Here is a 17,759-nt window from a genome sequence, read left to right as displayed (position 1 = left end):
GGGGGGGGGGTCTACTAATGACCACCAAATCAGAACAAGTAGGTGGATGAGGCATTTCTTGAAAAAACAACAGAAATATCCAAACCACAAGGCCTGGTAATAAGATAGGTGAGTTTAACTACTCAGACATCTGTTGGAAAAGTAATACAGCAAAACACAAAATTTCCAGTAAGTCATTGGAATGTATTGGGGACAACTTTTTGTTTCAGAATCTGGAGGGAGTAATGAGGGGGACACCATTTCAGACTTATTCTGACCAACAGGGAGGAATTGGTTGTGAATCTGAAAGAGGATGGCAATTTCTGATTGTGGTGAAAGTGAACATGAAATGGGAGATTTCATGATTCTAAGAAAAGAAAGCAGTGAGCTGCAGGATAAGGTAATGGACTTCAACAAACTCAGAACTGGTAGGTAAGAAAATCTAAAGGATAAAGGTGTTCAGGAGACTGGGTAGTTTCTCAAGGAGGTAATATTAAAGACACAACTGCAAACTATTCCGATGCAAAGGAAAGACAGGAAGAATAGTAAGAGGTCAATCTGGCTCCATCAGAAGCTCTTTAATGACCTGAAAATTAAAAAGGAATCCTACAAAAAATGGAAACATGGACAAATTGCTAAGTAAAAATACATTAGGAACAAGGGAAAGACAAAGGAAAGTGTAGGTCCTTCACTTAGCAGGGAAGGCGAGCTAATAACTGATGAAATCAAGAAGGCTGAAGTGTTTAATGCCTATTTTGCTTCAGTCTTCAATCAAAAAAAGTTAATAGGACCAGATACTCGATACAATATTAATAAGAAGGAAGAAATGTAAGCCAAAGTAGGGAAAGAACAGGTTAAAGAATACTTATATAAATTAGATGTAATCAAGTCATCAGGGCCTAATGAAAGTCATCCTAGGGCACTTAAGGAACTAGCTCAAGCAATCTCAGAATGTTTCGAAATTATCTTTGAGAACTCACCAAGGATGGGTGAAGTCCCATAGGACTAGAGACAGGTAAAACATAGTACCTATCTTTTAAAAGGGGGAACAAAGAGGACCCAGGAACTAGTCCAGTCAGCCTAAATTCAGTATGTTTGTTTAATAATGTGTTCCATTATCTTTAATCAATGTGTAAACACTTAGAGGATAATAAGGTTATAAGGAACAGCCAACAGGGATGTGTCAAGAACAAATCATACAAACCAACCTAATTTCTTTCTTTTATAAGGGTACTGGCCTAGTGGATAGGAGGGAAGCAGTAGATGCAATAGATCTTGATTTTAGTAATGTTTTTGACAATCCCACATGACATTCTCATTTAAAAAAAAAAAAAAAAAAACTAGGGAAATGCGGTCTAGATGAAATTACTATAAGGCAGGTGCATAACTGGAAAGACCACACTCAGAGTAGTTATCAGTGGTTTACTGTCAAACTGGAAGGGCATATCTAGGGGAGTTTCACAGGTGTCAGTCCTGGGTCCAGTACTATTCAATATTTTCATTCAGGAGTTGGATAATGGAGTGGAGAGTATGCTTATGAAATTTGCAGGTGACACCAAGCTGGGAGGGATGCAAACACTTTGGAGGATAGGATTAGTATTCAAAATGACCTTGACAAATGGGAGAATTGGCCTGAATTCAACAGATGAAATTAAATAAAGGCAAGTGCAAAATACTTCACTTAGGAAAGACAAATCAAATGCACAGCTACAACATGGGGGATATTTGGTGAGGTGGTTGTACTGCCAAAAAGGATTTGGGGATTATAGTGGATCAGAAATTGAATATCAGTCAACAAAGTGACGCAGCTGCAAAAAAAAGCTAATTTTCTGGGGTATATTAACAGGACTGTTGTATGTAAGACATGGGACGCAGTTGTCCTGCCCTACTCAGCACTGGTGAGGCCTCAGCTGGATTACTATGTCCAATTCAGGGTGCCACACTTTAGGAAAGATATGGATAAGCTGGAGAGCAGTCCAGAGGACAGCTATCAAAATGACAAATGCCTTAGAAAACCTGACCTATAAGGAAAGGTTATAAAGCATGTTTAGTTTTGAGAAAAGAAGCCTGAGGGGGGACCTGATAAAAATCTTCAAATACATTAAGGACTGTTATGAAGAGGATGATGATCAACTGTCCACCATATATATTGGAGGTAGAACTACTATTGAGCTTAATTTACTGCCAGGGAGATTTAGGTTCGATATCAGCAAAAACTGCACAACTATAAAGGTAATTAAATTCTGGAATATGCTTCCAAAGGAGGTAGTGGAATCCCCATCATTGCAAGTTTCTAACAGGTTGGCTAAACACCTGTCAGGAATGGCCTAGGTAACAGGTTTATTTGGTCCTGCCTCAGCCCAGGAGGCAGGACTTAGTGACCTCTTGAGGTCCCTTCTAGCCCTACATTTTTATGATTCTATGCATTATTATTATTATTATTAAAGTGTTTAATTGCGTTTCAAATAAATTGTGGTTTATTTTGCTTGTATTTTTACTCTGTGGCCTTACTTTTGTTGGTTTTTAAATTTTTCCTCAAAGATTCCTTTTGGATTAAAAGTTCTCAGACTTGCATTGAATTTTTGAGGGCAGTCTGAATGGCTAAACAGATATAACTTAGAGAATTTTTTCACTTCAAGGTCCCAGAAACAAAGGCAAGGTTTTCATCTCGAGGTCAAAAGACCAAAAACATCAAGACACTTGATCACGGCCTTGGATAGACCAAGAGACTACCTACACTTGACCAGAGCTCGGAGAGCCTGAAAAAAAAAAAAAAATCAGTATTTTTCCAGCCATTTTGTTTTTAAAGAAAAGATTGTTCAAACACTTTTTTGTACTTGGATATATCCAAAATGAAATGGATTTAAAATTTCAGACTTGGCACATACAGTACGCAGTCTTCAGGGAGGAATGCATATTTTTCTAAGTTTGAAGAAAATCTATTGAATAAACAAATAATGGATAAACAAGGGGAAAGTCTCCAGTCCACTATTTGAGGGGGTTTCTGGTGGGGAGAGGGGTTGTTTTTTGTTTTGCTGATTTCAGCGCACACTAAGCCCTTTACCCTCCAGGTTGCTACGCATTCAGATCCCTTCACCCATTAGAGGCAGCTCTCAGGACTGGGTCCCTAATGAAGCAATTCAGAAAAATAAACTTGCAAGTGTGTACCTAGATAGCTACATAAGGTCCAACACAGCCCTTGAGTGCCTCACACTATCCCTGTATCCTAGTAAGGCCTCCCTCCCCTGCAAATCCCTTCAGATCTCAGATATTAGTGCTAATTGTTCTCCATTATCATTTTTTTATATAAATCTTTTTTATACTTAGGTTTCTGATGGATGGGAAGTGAATACTCTACTCTTACCAAAAGCCCAACTGGTCACTTTCCCATTTCTGCACAAAGCTCTTTGTTTCCATACTCTGCCCCTGAGTCAAAAGATCCACACAATTTGGAGTTGCATCAAAGTACACCCAATGAATAGAACAGTCAACAATGGTCTTAGGTACAACAACATGGACGACATCTGAAACTGCTTACACCAAATTGGGGGTTAGTTGAAAGATGGAGGTATGAACAGTTTGTGCCACCTTCAATTGCCAGCTATAGGGATTTAAAAAAAAAAATTGTCTGCAAATTCTTGGAATACCTGTCCTCCAAATTCAAGTCTTGTGGGAAAAGAATCACTTTTCAGTAGCTCTCAATATTTGTAAAATCAAACTATTTAATGATATCATGGTGCCATATAAATCAGTTATTAACTGACTGTAGGTGTCTAAAATGTTAATATATGTGGTCTACTTATTGGTTTAGAACCAAATTTTCTCAGTGCAACTTCCATTTCTTTGTGCACAACTTTCTTTACACTGCTTTTGCACACTAACATTCCATGAGCATAAATGTAACACACTTCCTGCACAAACTCACATTTACAGATGCAAATCAGGAGCAAATTAGTTTTCTACATATTAATTCTACAACTGGTACGCTTACACAATAGGATGAAAAATTTACACATGTACAAATGAAGTTGGGGTTCGGGCCACTTTTAAATTCTGTTCGTTATAAGCTCCAATTTCATGTGCCTCAGTTTAACTAATGTAACACATTCAAACTTCATTTGTTTCTAATCACTTCAGAAGACTGGCTTAGCAGGTTGGTATTGCCTGTGTGAAACTTAGCTGCTTGGAAACAAATGGCAAATATGTTTTTGGAAGACCAACATCAGTAACAGCTTAACTGCTTCCCTGGGAATTCCATAGAAGATATCTATTCCTCATTCCTACAGTTCAGATATAGTACAACACTCAGCCATCCCAACAATGCAATAATCCAGCCTCCAGTTGTTTTCCTTATGGGGTAACCTATTACCTCTCCCCTTCTCCCCCAGCTGGACATTTCATGTAAAACTGGTCCTCATCTGTAGCTACTCAATAGCCCTGGCTTCTCTCAGCATGGTGGTACCTCATACCTCCACATACCTCACATGCCAGAGCTCACAAAGCCTAGAGTCTGGGTAACACTGGTATATGAGTGCTTGTGCAATCAAAAGGACCTAGTTATGAGTTTGGAAAACTACCATTTAAAGATAATGGTAACCATGGAGAAGTTTCTCACACAGAGTCACTTTCTTGCCAAGCCTTCCCCCGCCCCCGCTTTAAAAAAAAAAGTGCTACTTCAAAAGAAAAGACACTTAAGATAATTAGAGTCTGACTATTTTAATATAGGCTGTAAGAAAGAAAACATGTAAGCCAACTTTTTTTCCCCACTATGTGAGCAGGAACTCACTCTCTCAGCCTTGTAGAAATAGTACCTGAGAAATAACAGATTACAGTCACCAGTCCTTCACTTAAGTAGGTGCTTACTGAGGGGGAAAATATCCAGGTCTTCTCCAAAACACTCCACTGGCCTAAATCAAGAAATCTAGACTAATGCTAGACAGATGAATTACAGTACAACAACTGGGTTTCAGTCTATGTGGGAAGAGTTCCACATTATCCTGGCCACCTTTCTCCAAAGAAAGTGAGTCACTTCAAGCCAGCTCATGCAATAGAGTGGTGATACATTTTCATTTTCAGCAAAAAACTTCAGTCACCCTAAGGACTAGATAGCTCAGTGAAGAGATAATAGAATACAGAGTCTTTCATCTCCATGTCACCACTATGACTACAGCCTGACTCAACAACGACCCAAAAGTTATTAGCTAGTAGTTGTTTAGTGACCTATGTGAAATTGAATATGATGGTAGTTGTTGTCTTGTCCTGTGATAATCATATTAGGCCATGAAGTTCAAGAATTAGGGTGACCAGACATCCTGTTTTTAAAGGGACAGTCCCGTATTTAAGCCCTTCTAAACAAGTGTCCCTACTTTTTCTTAAAAATGGGCAAATTGTCCCATATTTTCTGTCTCTCCCACCCCAAATCAGTACTGGTGGGTCCTGCTGCTGGCCGGATCTCTGCTCACCAGCCACCCGCCTGCCAGCAGTGAGTGGGGAGGTCCAGTGGCCGACGATGAGGGTGGGAGGTGCAAGGCTGGTGGTGGGGCAAAACTGTAGGGCATGGGGCCCAGGGCCGGCTCCAGCTTTTTTGCCACCCCAAGCGGCGAAGAAGAAAAAAAAAAAGCCAATCAGCGGTGTAGTAGGGTGAACACCCACTCCAGCCCTGAAGGGGTTGGAAAAGCCCTGCCGAGGGCTGGGGCTGTAAAAGGGAGCAAAACCCTGGCTGATTGGGGGAAGTGGCTGCAGCTGGGGCCACACCCCAAACCAAGCGACTGGGTCTTATAAGAAGGCCAGGGAAGCCAGAGGGAGCAGTCTCTCTCTCTGATGGGAGAGGTAGACAGGCCTGGCTGCTGGGGAACTCACCTGGGGACCTAGAGTGAGGCAGGGCTGGGGAAAGGCCTTAGGAGCTGGGAAGCCCTAGCCCAGCAACTCCCCAGGCTGCAGGGCCTAGTCTTAGGCCCACCAAGGTATTGGGCTTGCAGAGGGGCAGCCTGAGGGTGGGTAAAGGCAGCCAGTCCAAACCCCTCTGCCTGTGATGAGTGGCTGATACTGCAGTCTGCCCCAGTGAACGGGGGCTAGATGGAGACTGGAGACGGCAGTAGCCAAGATTGAGGTGAAGTGGGGATAGTGGGTGGGGGTTTCCCTGGGAGGGGGAGACCCAGAACTGAGGGGTTACTGCCAGGGGGCAGCACCCCAGACAACAGGGCACCGGGTCTGGGAGGGACACAAGGGCCAAGCAGTGGCAAGGCGGATCACCAGCCTGCAGGGGGTGGTCCAGGATGCTGGAAGAGCTAATTCCTGAGACGACCAGCAGGAGGTGCCGCAGGGGTGAGTCTGCTCCTCTACAGGCGGCAGCTCAAAGAGGAAGAGAGGGACTGAGGGACTCGCCGCCGAATTGCTACTGAAGACCCGGATGTACCGCCCCTTTCTATTGGCCGCCCCAAGCACCTGCTTCCTTCACTGGTGCCTGGAGCTGGCCCTGGTGGGGCCAGGCCACTCCCCCTGTTGGTCAGTCAGTGCATCCCCCACTGCATGCTGGCTCTCGGCCAGCGGGACCCTGCCCCATTTCCAACTGGCACTGGCTGCATGCTGCACACTGTAGTGGCTGGTAAGTGTGGGCAGGCACCAGGTACGTGTCGCCTGTGCTGCCCACCCATCGGCCCTTTACATGCTCCCCATCTCTCTGCCCTCTCCCTGCTTTGCCCCTTCACCTCCCCTCCTCCCCCGCTCCTCAATATCCTCATCAGGTATCTCACTCCCACATACACCAACGTATGATGGAACCTATTTGGAGGTTTCAGTCCAGTTTCAAGTACAGAATAGCTAGCAACACAAATGGGGGAAGTGGGGAGCCTTATTAGTGAGCTCAGCAAAGAGGATAAGGATTGAATATCCTTGGAGACTGAACTACCTATACACCCATAGAAATGGACTCTGTCTAGTTCAGAATTAAGAAACACGGGCATAGTAGTGTGAGGAAGATTGCTCAGCCACTGCCTATTTTGTACATGGTCTACAGATAAAAAGGATACTTTAGTCTCCAGGGCACTCAATCTGGCACTATTCTGAGGCACTAAATTCACATAAACAAACAAGTAATAATTACCCTCTCTTCTGCTTTTAGGGCTCAGCCATATTCAATAGGCAAACTTGTGTTGTAAACAGTACAGAATTGCACCACTTCATTGGGTGAAGATGTGCAGGAATTCTGACTTTTCCTGACTTTGGAGTGCTTAAATTTGCTACCTTAACATTTTAAAGGTAGATTTTTGTAAATAATATCAGTATAGCTTCTTTTGATGAATTTACTGAGTGCAGACCACCATTCAGATAAGACAATACTCATTCTTGTTCTCCCAACTTTAATAGTTAACTTTAATCCCCAGGCCATTTATCCTACCAGCTATGATGGACCTATATTCTGGACCCCCTACCATAAGTCATTAAAAAGGTACATTCTTAGTCCATAGTTTTGTCTAACACTGAAATGTGACTGTCGCAAGGTGTTTAAATCCACAAGTCCTTTGTCAACACTACAAACAATATCCTTGCAGTAACTTTTTTTCACTTCATCTCCTCTCCTCTTCCCCAAAAGCCATGTGGAATAGTTCCAATCTCACTTCACAGTAGAAATCTAATTAGGGGTGAGGAAATACCTTTCATCTAATAAAGTCCTCACATGTTACAGCACATCACTCACAAGGCTGTTCCCATACTATCACATGACTAGATAGGTATCTTAAATAAGACATCCGCTGACCACTCAGATAAGAGATTCACTACAAACCCCGTCTTTAAAGGAAAAGGACACAGAACAGGCAGTAAACTGCTATCAGAGTTCTTAACCTGGTCCATTGTTTGCCTCCAATTTAAATTACATAGAAGGTAATATGGCCCCAAATTCTGAAGAAAACAAAATAGGCAAGAAGCAGTTAGGTGGAGAGAGGGGGAGCGAGAGAAATAACAATGAGACGAGTTAGAAAAGGAACACTGCCTTGTTACTGTGTGCAAGATTCAAAAGGGACTGGACTTTTGTATGGATATCACAAATATCCACAGCTGTTATAAGGAAATACATCAGCCTTTTTTTGGAATTGATATTAAAACTCATGCTTCAGGGTTTAAATCAACCTCTAATTATTAGAGACTTTGATGAGACCTAGATGGGGGACAGATTATCCTACGTCTACCTGCTACAGGGTTCTTGTACCTTCCTCTGAAGTATCCGGTGCGGGCCACTGTCAGAGACAGGACACTAGCCTAGATGGACCTCTGATCTGATCCAGTAGGTTCCTTCCCCTTTCCTCCCCATGACAAACACCCCATCTTACCTCACTCAGTTAGGCTTCGTTCATTTTGGTTTTTTGGAATGGAGGAGAGTTGATATAGGAAAAATTGCATATTGACAACTCATTTATACAGAACAATATGACTCCTGTTTGGTGAAGTCAGGGTGGTATCCACTAAAGGCCAAATATGCTGCTGACAGCAGCAAGCATGACACCATTGCCTTCTGTGGGACTGCACCTACTTATACCAATGATGAATTTAGCCCATTATGGGTAAGATCTTGTGAGGTAGAAGATGCCAGTGCCAGGCACTGAGCCTCAACCACCATTAAACCTAATTCCACTCTCACTTGGGCTGGTGGAAATCAGGAGCAATCCCACTGAAGTCAGTGAAGTTACACCAATGTAAAGATGTCATAAAACTGTTTTAAATGAGAGAAGAGAGTCCATGGACTCCACTGGAAGTTGAGGCTGCTCAGCACATCACAGGAGACACTTAGTCCGCCTAGGGCCTGTGAGATGCAATTTCCAGTGCATTTTAAAGGATAAAAACTTGAAACAAAAACTATGAACATGCTAACTTCGTACAGTAACAATGATGATTTAAAGTAGAGTTAATACTGAGCAACACTTCCACAGATCAAAAACTGACTTTCTCCCCGAAATGTTTTTATTTCTTTGTAGTAACATTAAAAAAGATTTTTCTAAAACCCCATTTTGTTTTCCTTTTTTTCCTTTAGTTTTTAAAAACAGGACATCTGTAAGTGGTACTTATAAGACACTGGATGTCTCTATTGAAACTTAAAGCACCCATCACATAATTATTACTGATCTTTTGCCCATCTATTGTGATGTTAGCAAATAATCAAGTCTTGCACGTCACTGATCTTAGAAAGCAGCTTAATGAAGTAGGTCCTCTCTCTCAAGTGGTATTAAGCTCTGATCTCAATGTAAAAGCATAAGAACATATGAATAGCCATAGTGGGTCAGACCAATGGTCCATCTAGCCCAGTATCCTGTCTTCCCAGGAGTGACCAATGCCAGATGCTTCAGAGGGAATGAACAGAACAAGGCAATCTATTGAGTGATCCATCCCCAATCATCCAGTCCCAGCTTCTGGCAGTCAAAGGTTTAGAGACATCCAGAGCATGAAGTTTGCATCCCTGATCATCTTGGCTAATAGCCATTGATGGACCTATTCTCCATGAACTTATCTAGTTCTTTTTTGAACCCAGTTATACCTTTGGCCTTCAAAACATCCCATGGCAATAAGTTCCACGGGTTGACTGTGTGTTGTATGAAAAAGTACTTCTTTAGGTTTGTTTTAAACCTGCTGCCTATTAATTTCATGGGGTGACCCCTAGTTCTTGTGTGATGCGAAGGGGTAAATAACACTTTCTTATTCACTTTCTCCACACTATTCATGATTTTATAGACATCTATCATATGCCCACTTGGTAGTCTCTTTTCTAAGATGAAGAGTCCTAGTCTTTTTAATCTCTCCTCATAGAGAAACTGTTCCATATGCCTAATCATTTTTGTTGTCCTTCTCTGTACTTTTTCTAGTTCTAATATATCCTTTTTTTGAGATGGTGCAACCAGAACTGCATACAGTATTCCAGGTCCGTATGTACCTTGGATATATATAATGGCATTATGATATTTACTATCTTATTATCTATCCTTTCCTAATGGTTCTTAACATTCTAATAGCTTTTTTGACTGTTACCCATTGAGCAGATGTTTTCAGAGAACTATCCACTGTGACATTGCATCCCATAATGCATTATAGAAATATGCTTATGAGTGTAAATTGACATAACTGGAATATGTTTTATGCTAGATATGCCATGCAACATATCTTTGCAAAGGTTATGATCTACTGAATATATTCATCCTATTTGTATGCATGTATCATTTTATATCTGGAGTTATGAGTGTTGGCTCTATGATTATATTTAAAGTGCTTGCTGTAGGAAGCACATAAGACAGATTTGGTCAACATAGTATGATGGTGTACTTGGGAGTACTTAACTGACAATGGACTTTGGGAGATGCCAATCCACATCTGAGTTTTCCTGGAAACGTTCAAACTAACATGTAAACAATGGTGTCGGCCTGCAAAAAGCTGAATCACTCATAGACATGTGACTTGCCCAGGTGACTGCAAACTCTGGTTAAGGGGTTTCCACTCACAAGAGAGACTATATAAGGCCCTGGAAGCCCCTCCATTTTGTCTTCAGCTGGCTCAAAAGATAGCCCCTCCACCCCAAAGAGATGGAACAAAGGACAGTAACTACGGGGGTGTGAGTGATTGCTGGACCCAGACTAGGAAGGAGTCTAGTCTGTCAAAGAAGCTTATTGGAACATCTCTGAGGGTGAGATTTACCTGTATTTAGTTTCCTACTGTAATAGGCTTAGACTTGTGTGTTTTATTTTATTTTGCTTGGTAACTTACTTCGTTCTGTCTGTTATTACTTGGAACCACTTAAATTCTACTCTTTACATTTAATAAAATCACTTTTTGCTTATTAATTGACCCAGAGCAAGTAATTAATTCATGGGGGAGTAAACAGCTGTGCATATCAGTGTTATAGAGGGCAATTTATGAGTTTACCCTGTATAAGCTTTATACAGAGTAAAATGGATTTATTTGGGGTTTGGACCCCATTGGGAACTGGGTGCTAGAGACAGGAGCATTTCTTAAGCTGTTTTCAGTTAAGCCTGCAGCTTTTGGGGGACGTGGTTCAGACCTGGGTCTAGGTTTGCAGCAGGCTAGTAAGTCTGGCTCAACAAGGCAGGGTACTGAAGTTCCAAGCTGCCAGGGAAAACAGGCTCAGAGGTAGTCCCAGCACATCAGATGGCAATCCCAAGGGGGTTTCTGTGACCCAACCCATCACAGCCACAATTACATCAAGGTCTCTTCCTTGAGTGGCAACAGCTAATTGAGACTCCATCATTTTGTATATATAGTTGGGATTATGTTTCCCAATGTGCATTACTTTGCATTTATCAACATAGGCTGTCATCTGCCATTTTGTTGCCCGGTGATGAGAGATCTTTTTGTAGCTCTTCACAGTCTGCCTGGGACTTAACTATCTTGAGTAGTTTTGTATCATCTGCAAACTTTGCCACCTCACTCTTAATCCCTTTTTCTAGATCATTTATGACTATGGTGAACAGTACTGGTCCCAGATCTGGCTGCAGATCTGGAGTACTCAAGCTATTTACCCTCTCCACTATGAAAACTGACCATTTATACCTACCCTTTGTTTCCTGTCTTTTAACCAGTTACTGATCCATGAGAAGACCTTCCTTCTTATCCCATGACTGATTACTTTGTGTAAGGGCCTTTGGTGAGGGACCTTGTCAAAGGCTTTCTGAAAGTCCAAGTACATTATATCCACTGGATTGCTCTTGTCCACATGTTTGATGACACCCTCAAAGAATTCTAATAGATTTGTGAAGCATGATTTCCCTTCCAAAAGCAGTGTTGACTCTTCCCCATTATATTATGTTCATCAAAGTGCCTGATAACTCTGTTCTTCACTATAGTCTCAACCAATTTTGCCTGGTACTGACATTAGGTTTACTGGACTGTAATTACCTTTTTTAAAAATTGGCGTTACATTAGCTAGCCATCAGTCATCAGGTTCAGAGGCTGATTTAAGTAACCGGTTACATACCATGCTTAGTAGTTCTGCAATTTCATATTGGAGTTCCTTCAGAACTTTTGGGTGAATACCATCTGATCCTGGTGACTTATTACTCTTTAATTTATCAATTTGTTCCCAAACCACCTTAAGAGGTATATAATCTCATCATGATAAGGATGCAATTGCTAATCTCCAAATACACAATTGCAAGACAAGGAAAAGATTCAGAGTATGTCCTTTCATAAGTGTCAAGCTAAAATCCCTCTGGGGTAGCCCCAAGAAGAGAGGTTGGACATGGGTTCAGTGGGATAGTAGGACAGTCCTTACAACTTGGTAAGTTTGAAAGTAATGCTATTCTGGGGCTTCACACTGTAGATGGACACACTCAGATGACTTTCTCTGTAATGGGGCAATTCCTAGGATGCTAAAAGCACAACCATACATTATTCCTTGCCCTCAGAAGGTTTATGCTGAACCAATTAGTTCACTTGTGAGAGCTGTGCCAACACAAAGCCAACTGAATCATCCAGTCAGGTCTACAAAAGGCAAGCAAAGACAGGTACCATGCCCATATTTTAATCATAGTGGTGAGGACTTTATTAGCCATCCACTTTTCATTAAGCAACATAACCAACAGGATAAGTTTATGCCCTTGCATGGGATTTCATATCAGAATCATATGGCAAGATCAGTAGGACACATACAACAGATGTTGGCCAATAGATGTCTCATGAAAATCCTGTCTCCTGTTGTCTTATCTCTCTGTAACCCGATCTCAACAAGAAACAAAAGAGACTCACTCAGAACCAGCCTACCATTTGGACCATCAAATCCCCAGTTCCCAAATACATTGCTCTACCTTCTAAACTACACACAGCCATGAAAGTATGTCAACTTGGGAATGGTAGTAGTGCTCTAGAAAGCAATTGTGTTGTGAAATCTTCAAATAAAGCTTGAACTCCAACAATCAGAGAAGAGAAGAGTGTGTATTAGTATCGCCTCCCCATATCTATTTTGCTAGTTATGACAACAAGAATATGCCTTTTGAAGACTGTACTGGTAGTTACAATATCAGAGAGAAATACTTACAATACAAGAACACTTGGTGCATTTGTTTCTTTCAGGCTGAAATTCCTTCCCTTCATGGTAATGTCTACCTTCAAATATACAACCTGAAAAGCAGACTTTGGGTAAGTGTGACTTAGATCGGGACACTTTGTTTGTTAAATGATGGTACTGTAGAATTATGGGGAAAGGAATCACTTCATCCTTTCAGTGATATGCATCCAACAATAAAATGTGCATTGCAGTAAACTGTGTAAGCCTTGGGAGCCCTAAAAAGTTAGTTTGGTGCCAGAATGGAGGAGGAAGAGCTTTCACGGATTTACACAGAGAATTACTTTTATGGCAGATAGTTTGTGCCACATTAAAATGGGAGTCCTGGCACAATCAACTTCTGTTTACAGAAGATTTCACTTTTTTTTTTTAAACACAGTGCTTGTCCACATTAAATTTGGATAGATATAATAAAAACGGTTTTTAAGGTCAGGTTTGACAAAGCCCTGGCTGGGATGACTTAGTTGGGAATTGGTCCTGCTTTGAGCAGGGGGTTGGACTAGATGACCTCTTGAGGTCCTTTCCAACCCTGATATTCTAGGATTCTATGAAAAATTAAACATACCAAGCCAATTATAACACTAGAGCAGCAATTTTCTCCGAGTTATATAGTCCTGTAAAAATTAATTTGACAGAACTACCCACAAAAGAACCTTCCAAACTATCTCCTTCCTTTATTGCCTAGTCATATTATACGTTAGGCCTAAATAATCCCCTGCACACTCAACATAATCCCCATGTTCCTACTCCCAAAACAACCCCCTTCCTATCAATGCTGTGACATGTGACTCCTGGCCCCTTTCCATTCGCCTTCTATACATTCATCTCTAAAACATGAACCATGGCCAGACCCTGCACAGCTGCCAAAACCTCTGGAATACTTCACACATGAAAAACTAGACAAGCTGCATTCTAAACTGTTTAAACTCTTTCCTATACTATCTCCCTCCCCTACTCCACAGCATTAAAATATGTGTCGCAATATGGGTGTTCAAAAAAAAAAAAATCAAAAATCTACTCACTCTATTCCTTATGCCATTCAATACATTCTATTTTACTGGTCCACATTTCAATAACTTCCTTCCTAATCCCTCCATTATAGTGGATACTTAACTAGAAATATTGTGCACAGATGGAAGAGTAGAGTCCCTAGGAAATCTTACCTGGACAAGTGGGGCAACACATTCCCAGCAGTTCAGAAGGGTTTTTGCAATGAACAACACACTGCATCTCAGATTCTGTTACCACTCCTTCCTGAAAGGGAACAAACCAAACTAAACACAATAATAAGGAGCAAAAAGAAAAACCAAAAAAACTGGATGCACAATTAATGACATGATATATGCTGTATAGCAAAAAGTTTTTAAATCCCTCTTTCTTTCTGTATCTGCAGCTCACTATCAGGATTCAGATTAATCCACACTCAAAAGAGCACTTGAATCTCCCTGACTACAGCCATGAGATTTGTCCTATAATGCGTCAGGTAAGAAACTAAGCACCTTCTTAGGAAAAGGAATTCTTCTTTATCAGGGGTCCCCACCCATAGGAAACTTGGAAATAATCTGCCATGCAGCTTTGATGTAAACAGAACAGACACAAAGCATTCCCTACACTCTCCTCTCAGAGGAAAAGGGCTTAGAAAGGAGATAAAAGCATCTCATTCTGTAGATGGGAGCCTCTTATCTAAGATGCACCTCCTGATAGGTACTAGTAAATTATCATTTCCTGCACTTCTTGTTGAAGAAGCCAAAGTCCTCCTCAATGAATCTGGGCAAGAGAATCTGGATGCAAAATCTGTTTTTTGTGAACATACCTTTACATTTGTAAACACAGGAAGCCTAATTTTCAAAATGGGAGCACGTAGGGTAAATAGGATTACCCAATTCTGCATTTTGGACATTCAGACTGGCACTTAGATAAGTAGGTGTTCATTTCACATGCCCAATACGGATCAGACCATCCAAATGTAAGCTTTGAACATCTTATTATAAAGAAAGTGTATGGCTATATGCTATTGTTGCTCTTGTTTAATTGCAGCCCATAACATTTTCATAACATTAAAAACTGGGCATGCTTTCCTTTTACTTTTTCTCTGTAAAGACGTTTTGTGGACACAGCCAGTTTTAGATGCCCATGAAAATCATTAATGCAGCAAGCAGGCCTTAGCAAAAAAGGAGCAAGTATCTGACTACCTGGTGCCAAAAGGTACCCATAAAGATCCCTTTGAATATTTCCAGTCCCCTTCAAAATATTTGGGCAGAGTATTCAAACTTGGTCATCTACCTTATTTCTAAAGGTAGTACTGACATCAGTGTTGGGTCAGAAGAAAATGCAGTTCTTGGTAAAGGGTTTTTAGCAGAACTTTGTATTTTCACCCCCGGAAGATCGTGATCAGATCCATTTGTATGGACAAACCTAGAGACTGCAGAAACGTCAATTTGTCAGTTACCTGGCTTGTGCGCACAAATGCAATGTGTGTGTCTGCAGATGAATACTCTTGTGGATTTTATGGGTGCAACTCAGGAAGGCTATCAGAAATGCAGACCACTATGTCTACAAATCAGTAGCTCAGGGAAAAGAAATGGGTTGTTTGTTAGCTTATTTTGATTAGTATTCCAGGTTGGTGTGTCTCACAAACAGGTGCACACTCATATTTTGTTAAAAGTCTAATGATTGCTGACAAAAGCAAAATAATTCCAGTGTTCAGGCTAGCACTCCATCCTTAGCTCATCCGGGTATGTTTTAGATTAGAATCACAGTATTTAAGATAAATAAGCCTGTTGTTCTGAATGTTGCACTATAGCTGGTCACAACTGGATGAGTTAAGGACAAAGCAGCAGCCTTAACTCTGAACATGATCTCTTGTTTTTCTTGGCTTAAGAAACTGAAGATTTTAAATGTATTGTTTGGATTTAATACAAAAGATTCAGACTTTCAAAAGAAAAAGCTAACCATTCTGCATTTGTTAACTTCACGACTTCCAGCCCTTACCTGACATTGATATGCAATACATGGATTAGCTGGCACTTGCCATTTCATAGAGCTGTTGTAGGGGTTTCCTTCAAAAGTGCAACCTAGAGAAAGAGAGAAGCAGGACAGTCTCTTACTTTAGGATCACATGATGTTCTGGAAGGGAATTGGTAGATTTCTGTAGAAAAGATTTTCAAGTTCAATCTGCAGAAAAGGTTCCTGTAAGGAGGACAGAGCTCAAATTCTACTGACAAGACCTCCCCAAGTCCAGCCAGTCGTCCACATATGGATACATTTTGGTGCCTCTCTTCCTGACCTATGCTGTGAGTACTTTGGTAAACAACCTTGGGGTGGAGGAGAGACAAAAGGGAAGCACTCTATTTTGATAATGTTCTTGGCCCACCATGAATCTTAGGTACATCCTATGTGATTGGATTATAGCTATGTTGAAGAATGCATCTTGAAGACTGAAAGATGGGAACCAGTCCCTTGATTCCAGAGTGGGGATTACTGATGCCAGAGTAGCCTTCCGGAATTTCAACTTCTTTATGAATGCATTGAGATGTCTTAGGCCAGGTCTACGCTGCAGGCCTATGTCAGTATAACTACCTCACTCACCTCACTCAAGGGTGTGAAAAATCCATACCCCTGAGTGACATAATTATACCAAACTTAACTGCCCCCTCTGAGTAGGCAGCACTATGTTGACGGGACAGCTTCTCCCATCAACATAGCTACTGCATCTTGGGGAGGTGAATTAACTATGCCAATGGGAGAGCTCTCTCCCATCAGCGTAGAATGTCTTCACTGAAGCGGTGCAGCAGCACAGCTGCATCGGTGCAGCTGTGCCAATGCAGAGTTTTAAGAGTAGACCTGCCCTTAGAACCAGGATTTGTTGCCACCCTCCCTTTTCCTTAAGGATGAGAAGGCATCTGCTATAGAAGCCTTCCCCCGGATATTGATGGTGAACCTTCTCAATAGCCCTGAAAGAAAGTAGCAAGGACCTTTTGTTATAAGAGGACCTCATGAAAAGGGACAGGGAAGGGTGATTGGGAGTAGCTGGTGTTGGGAAATGGATAAACTAGTGCTCTTAAAAACATGCCAGTTTTAAGAATTGGCTGAAGTAATTGAAGATCTCTCTTTAAAAAAAAGTATATGTAAGGATCTTGGAAGCAATATTTTACCAGAGTTAAAGCCTATAGATAGTTCTATCTTCTAGTTCATAAATCAGCAAGTAACAATGCACAGATTGCTAAACTCCTGCTACCATTTCTCCACTGGCCAACGTTCCCAAGGAGATGCAAAGAGAACCAGGTTAAAACAATAGCATCACCTTTAAATGACAGAACTATATAAAGATAATACCCTTGTGCCTGGCATCACAAACGTGGGTAATGTGGACTGCGGTAACAGTTAAAGGGCCATATTCTCAGTTGGTGTAAATCAGCACAGTTCCATTAACATCAATGAAGCTATGGCAGTTTAAACTAGCTGAGGATCTAGTCTATAAAATCACTAACACAGGCCAACTATGGAAGAGGTGTGGATCCAGGGCAATGAAGCTCAAACCTTGGTCTCAAGAATCCAAGCAACAAAGAATGCCGAGAAAATGGACTTGTTTTCCTTGTAAATGTGGAGACTTAAAGTCAAGTGAAGAAAAGTCTTTAACTATCAGTCCCCTTCATAATTTTAATCCAGGCAATTATTTTACTCAGATGAAAATTAAATTAAAAAAAAACAAAAAAAAACAAAA

At 41.2% G+C, this 17,759-nt stretch overlaps 1 protein-coding gene across 1 annotated transcript in view; it reads right to left on the bottom strand.

Moving 5' to 3' along the window:
- The window catches only part of LOC113405068 (BMP-binding endothelial regulator protein-like), a 205,580-nt gene that overhangs the window by 151,338 nt on the left and 36,483 nt on the right, over positions 1-17,759 (bottom strand). Inside the window, exons 4-6 of the mRNA XM_026663556.1 lie at positions 16,028-16,110; positions 14,200-14,290; positions 13,010-13,092 (exon numbers count right to left, since the gene is read on the bottom strand). Of these exons, the coding sequence (XP_026519341.1) occupies positions 13,010-13,092; positions 14,200-14,290; positions 16,028-16,110 (257 nt within the window). The remainder of the gene's footprint in view (positions 1-13,009; positions 13,093-14,199; positions 14,291-16,027; positions 16,111-17,759) is intronic.

Source organism: Terrapene carolina, unplaced genomic scaffold (assembly GCF_002925995.2).
Source record: "Terrapene carolina triunguis isolate 2854851 unplaced genomic scaffold, T_m_triunguis-2.0 Scaffold33723, whole genome shotgun sequence".
Taxonomy (NCBI): Eukaryota; Metazoa; Chordata; order Testudines; family Emydidae; genus Terrapene; species Terrapene triunguis.
This window is presented reverse-complemented; position numbering and strand designations above follow the sequence as displayed.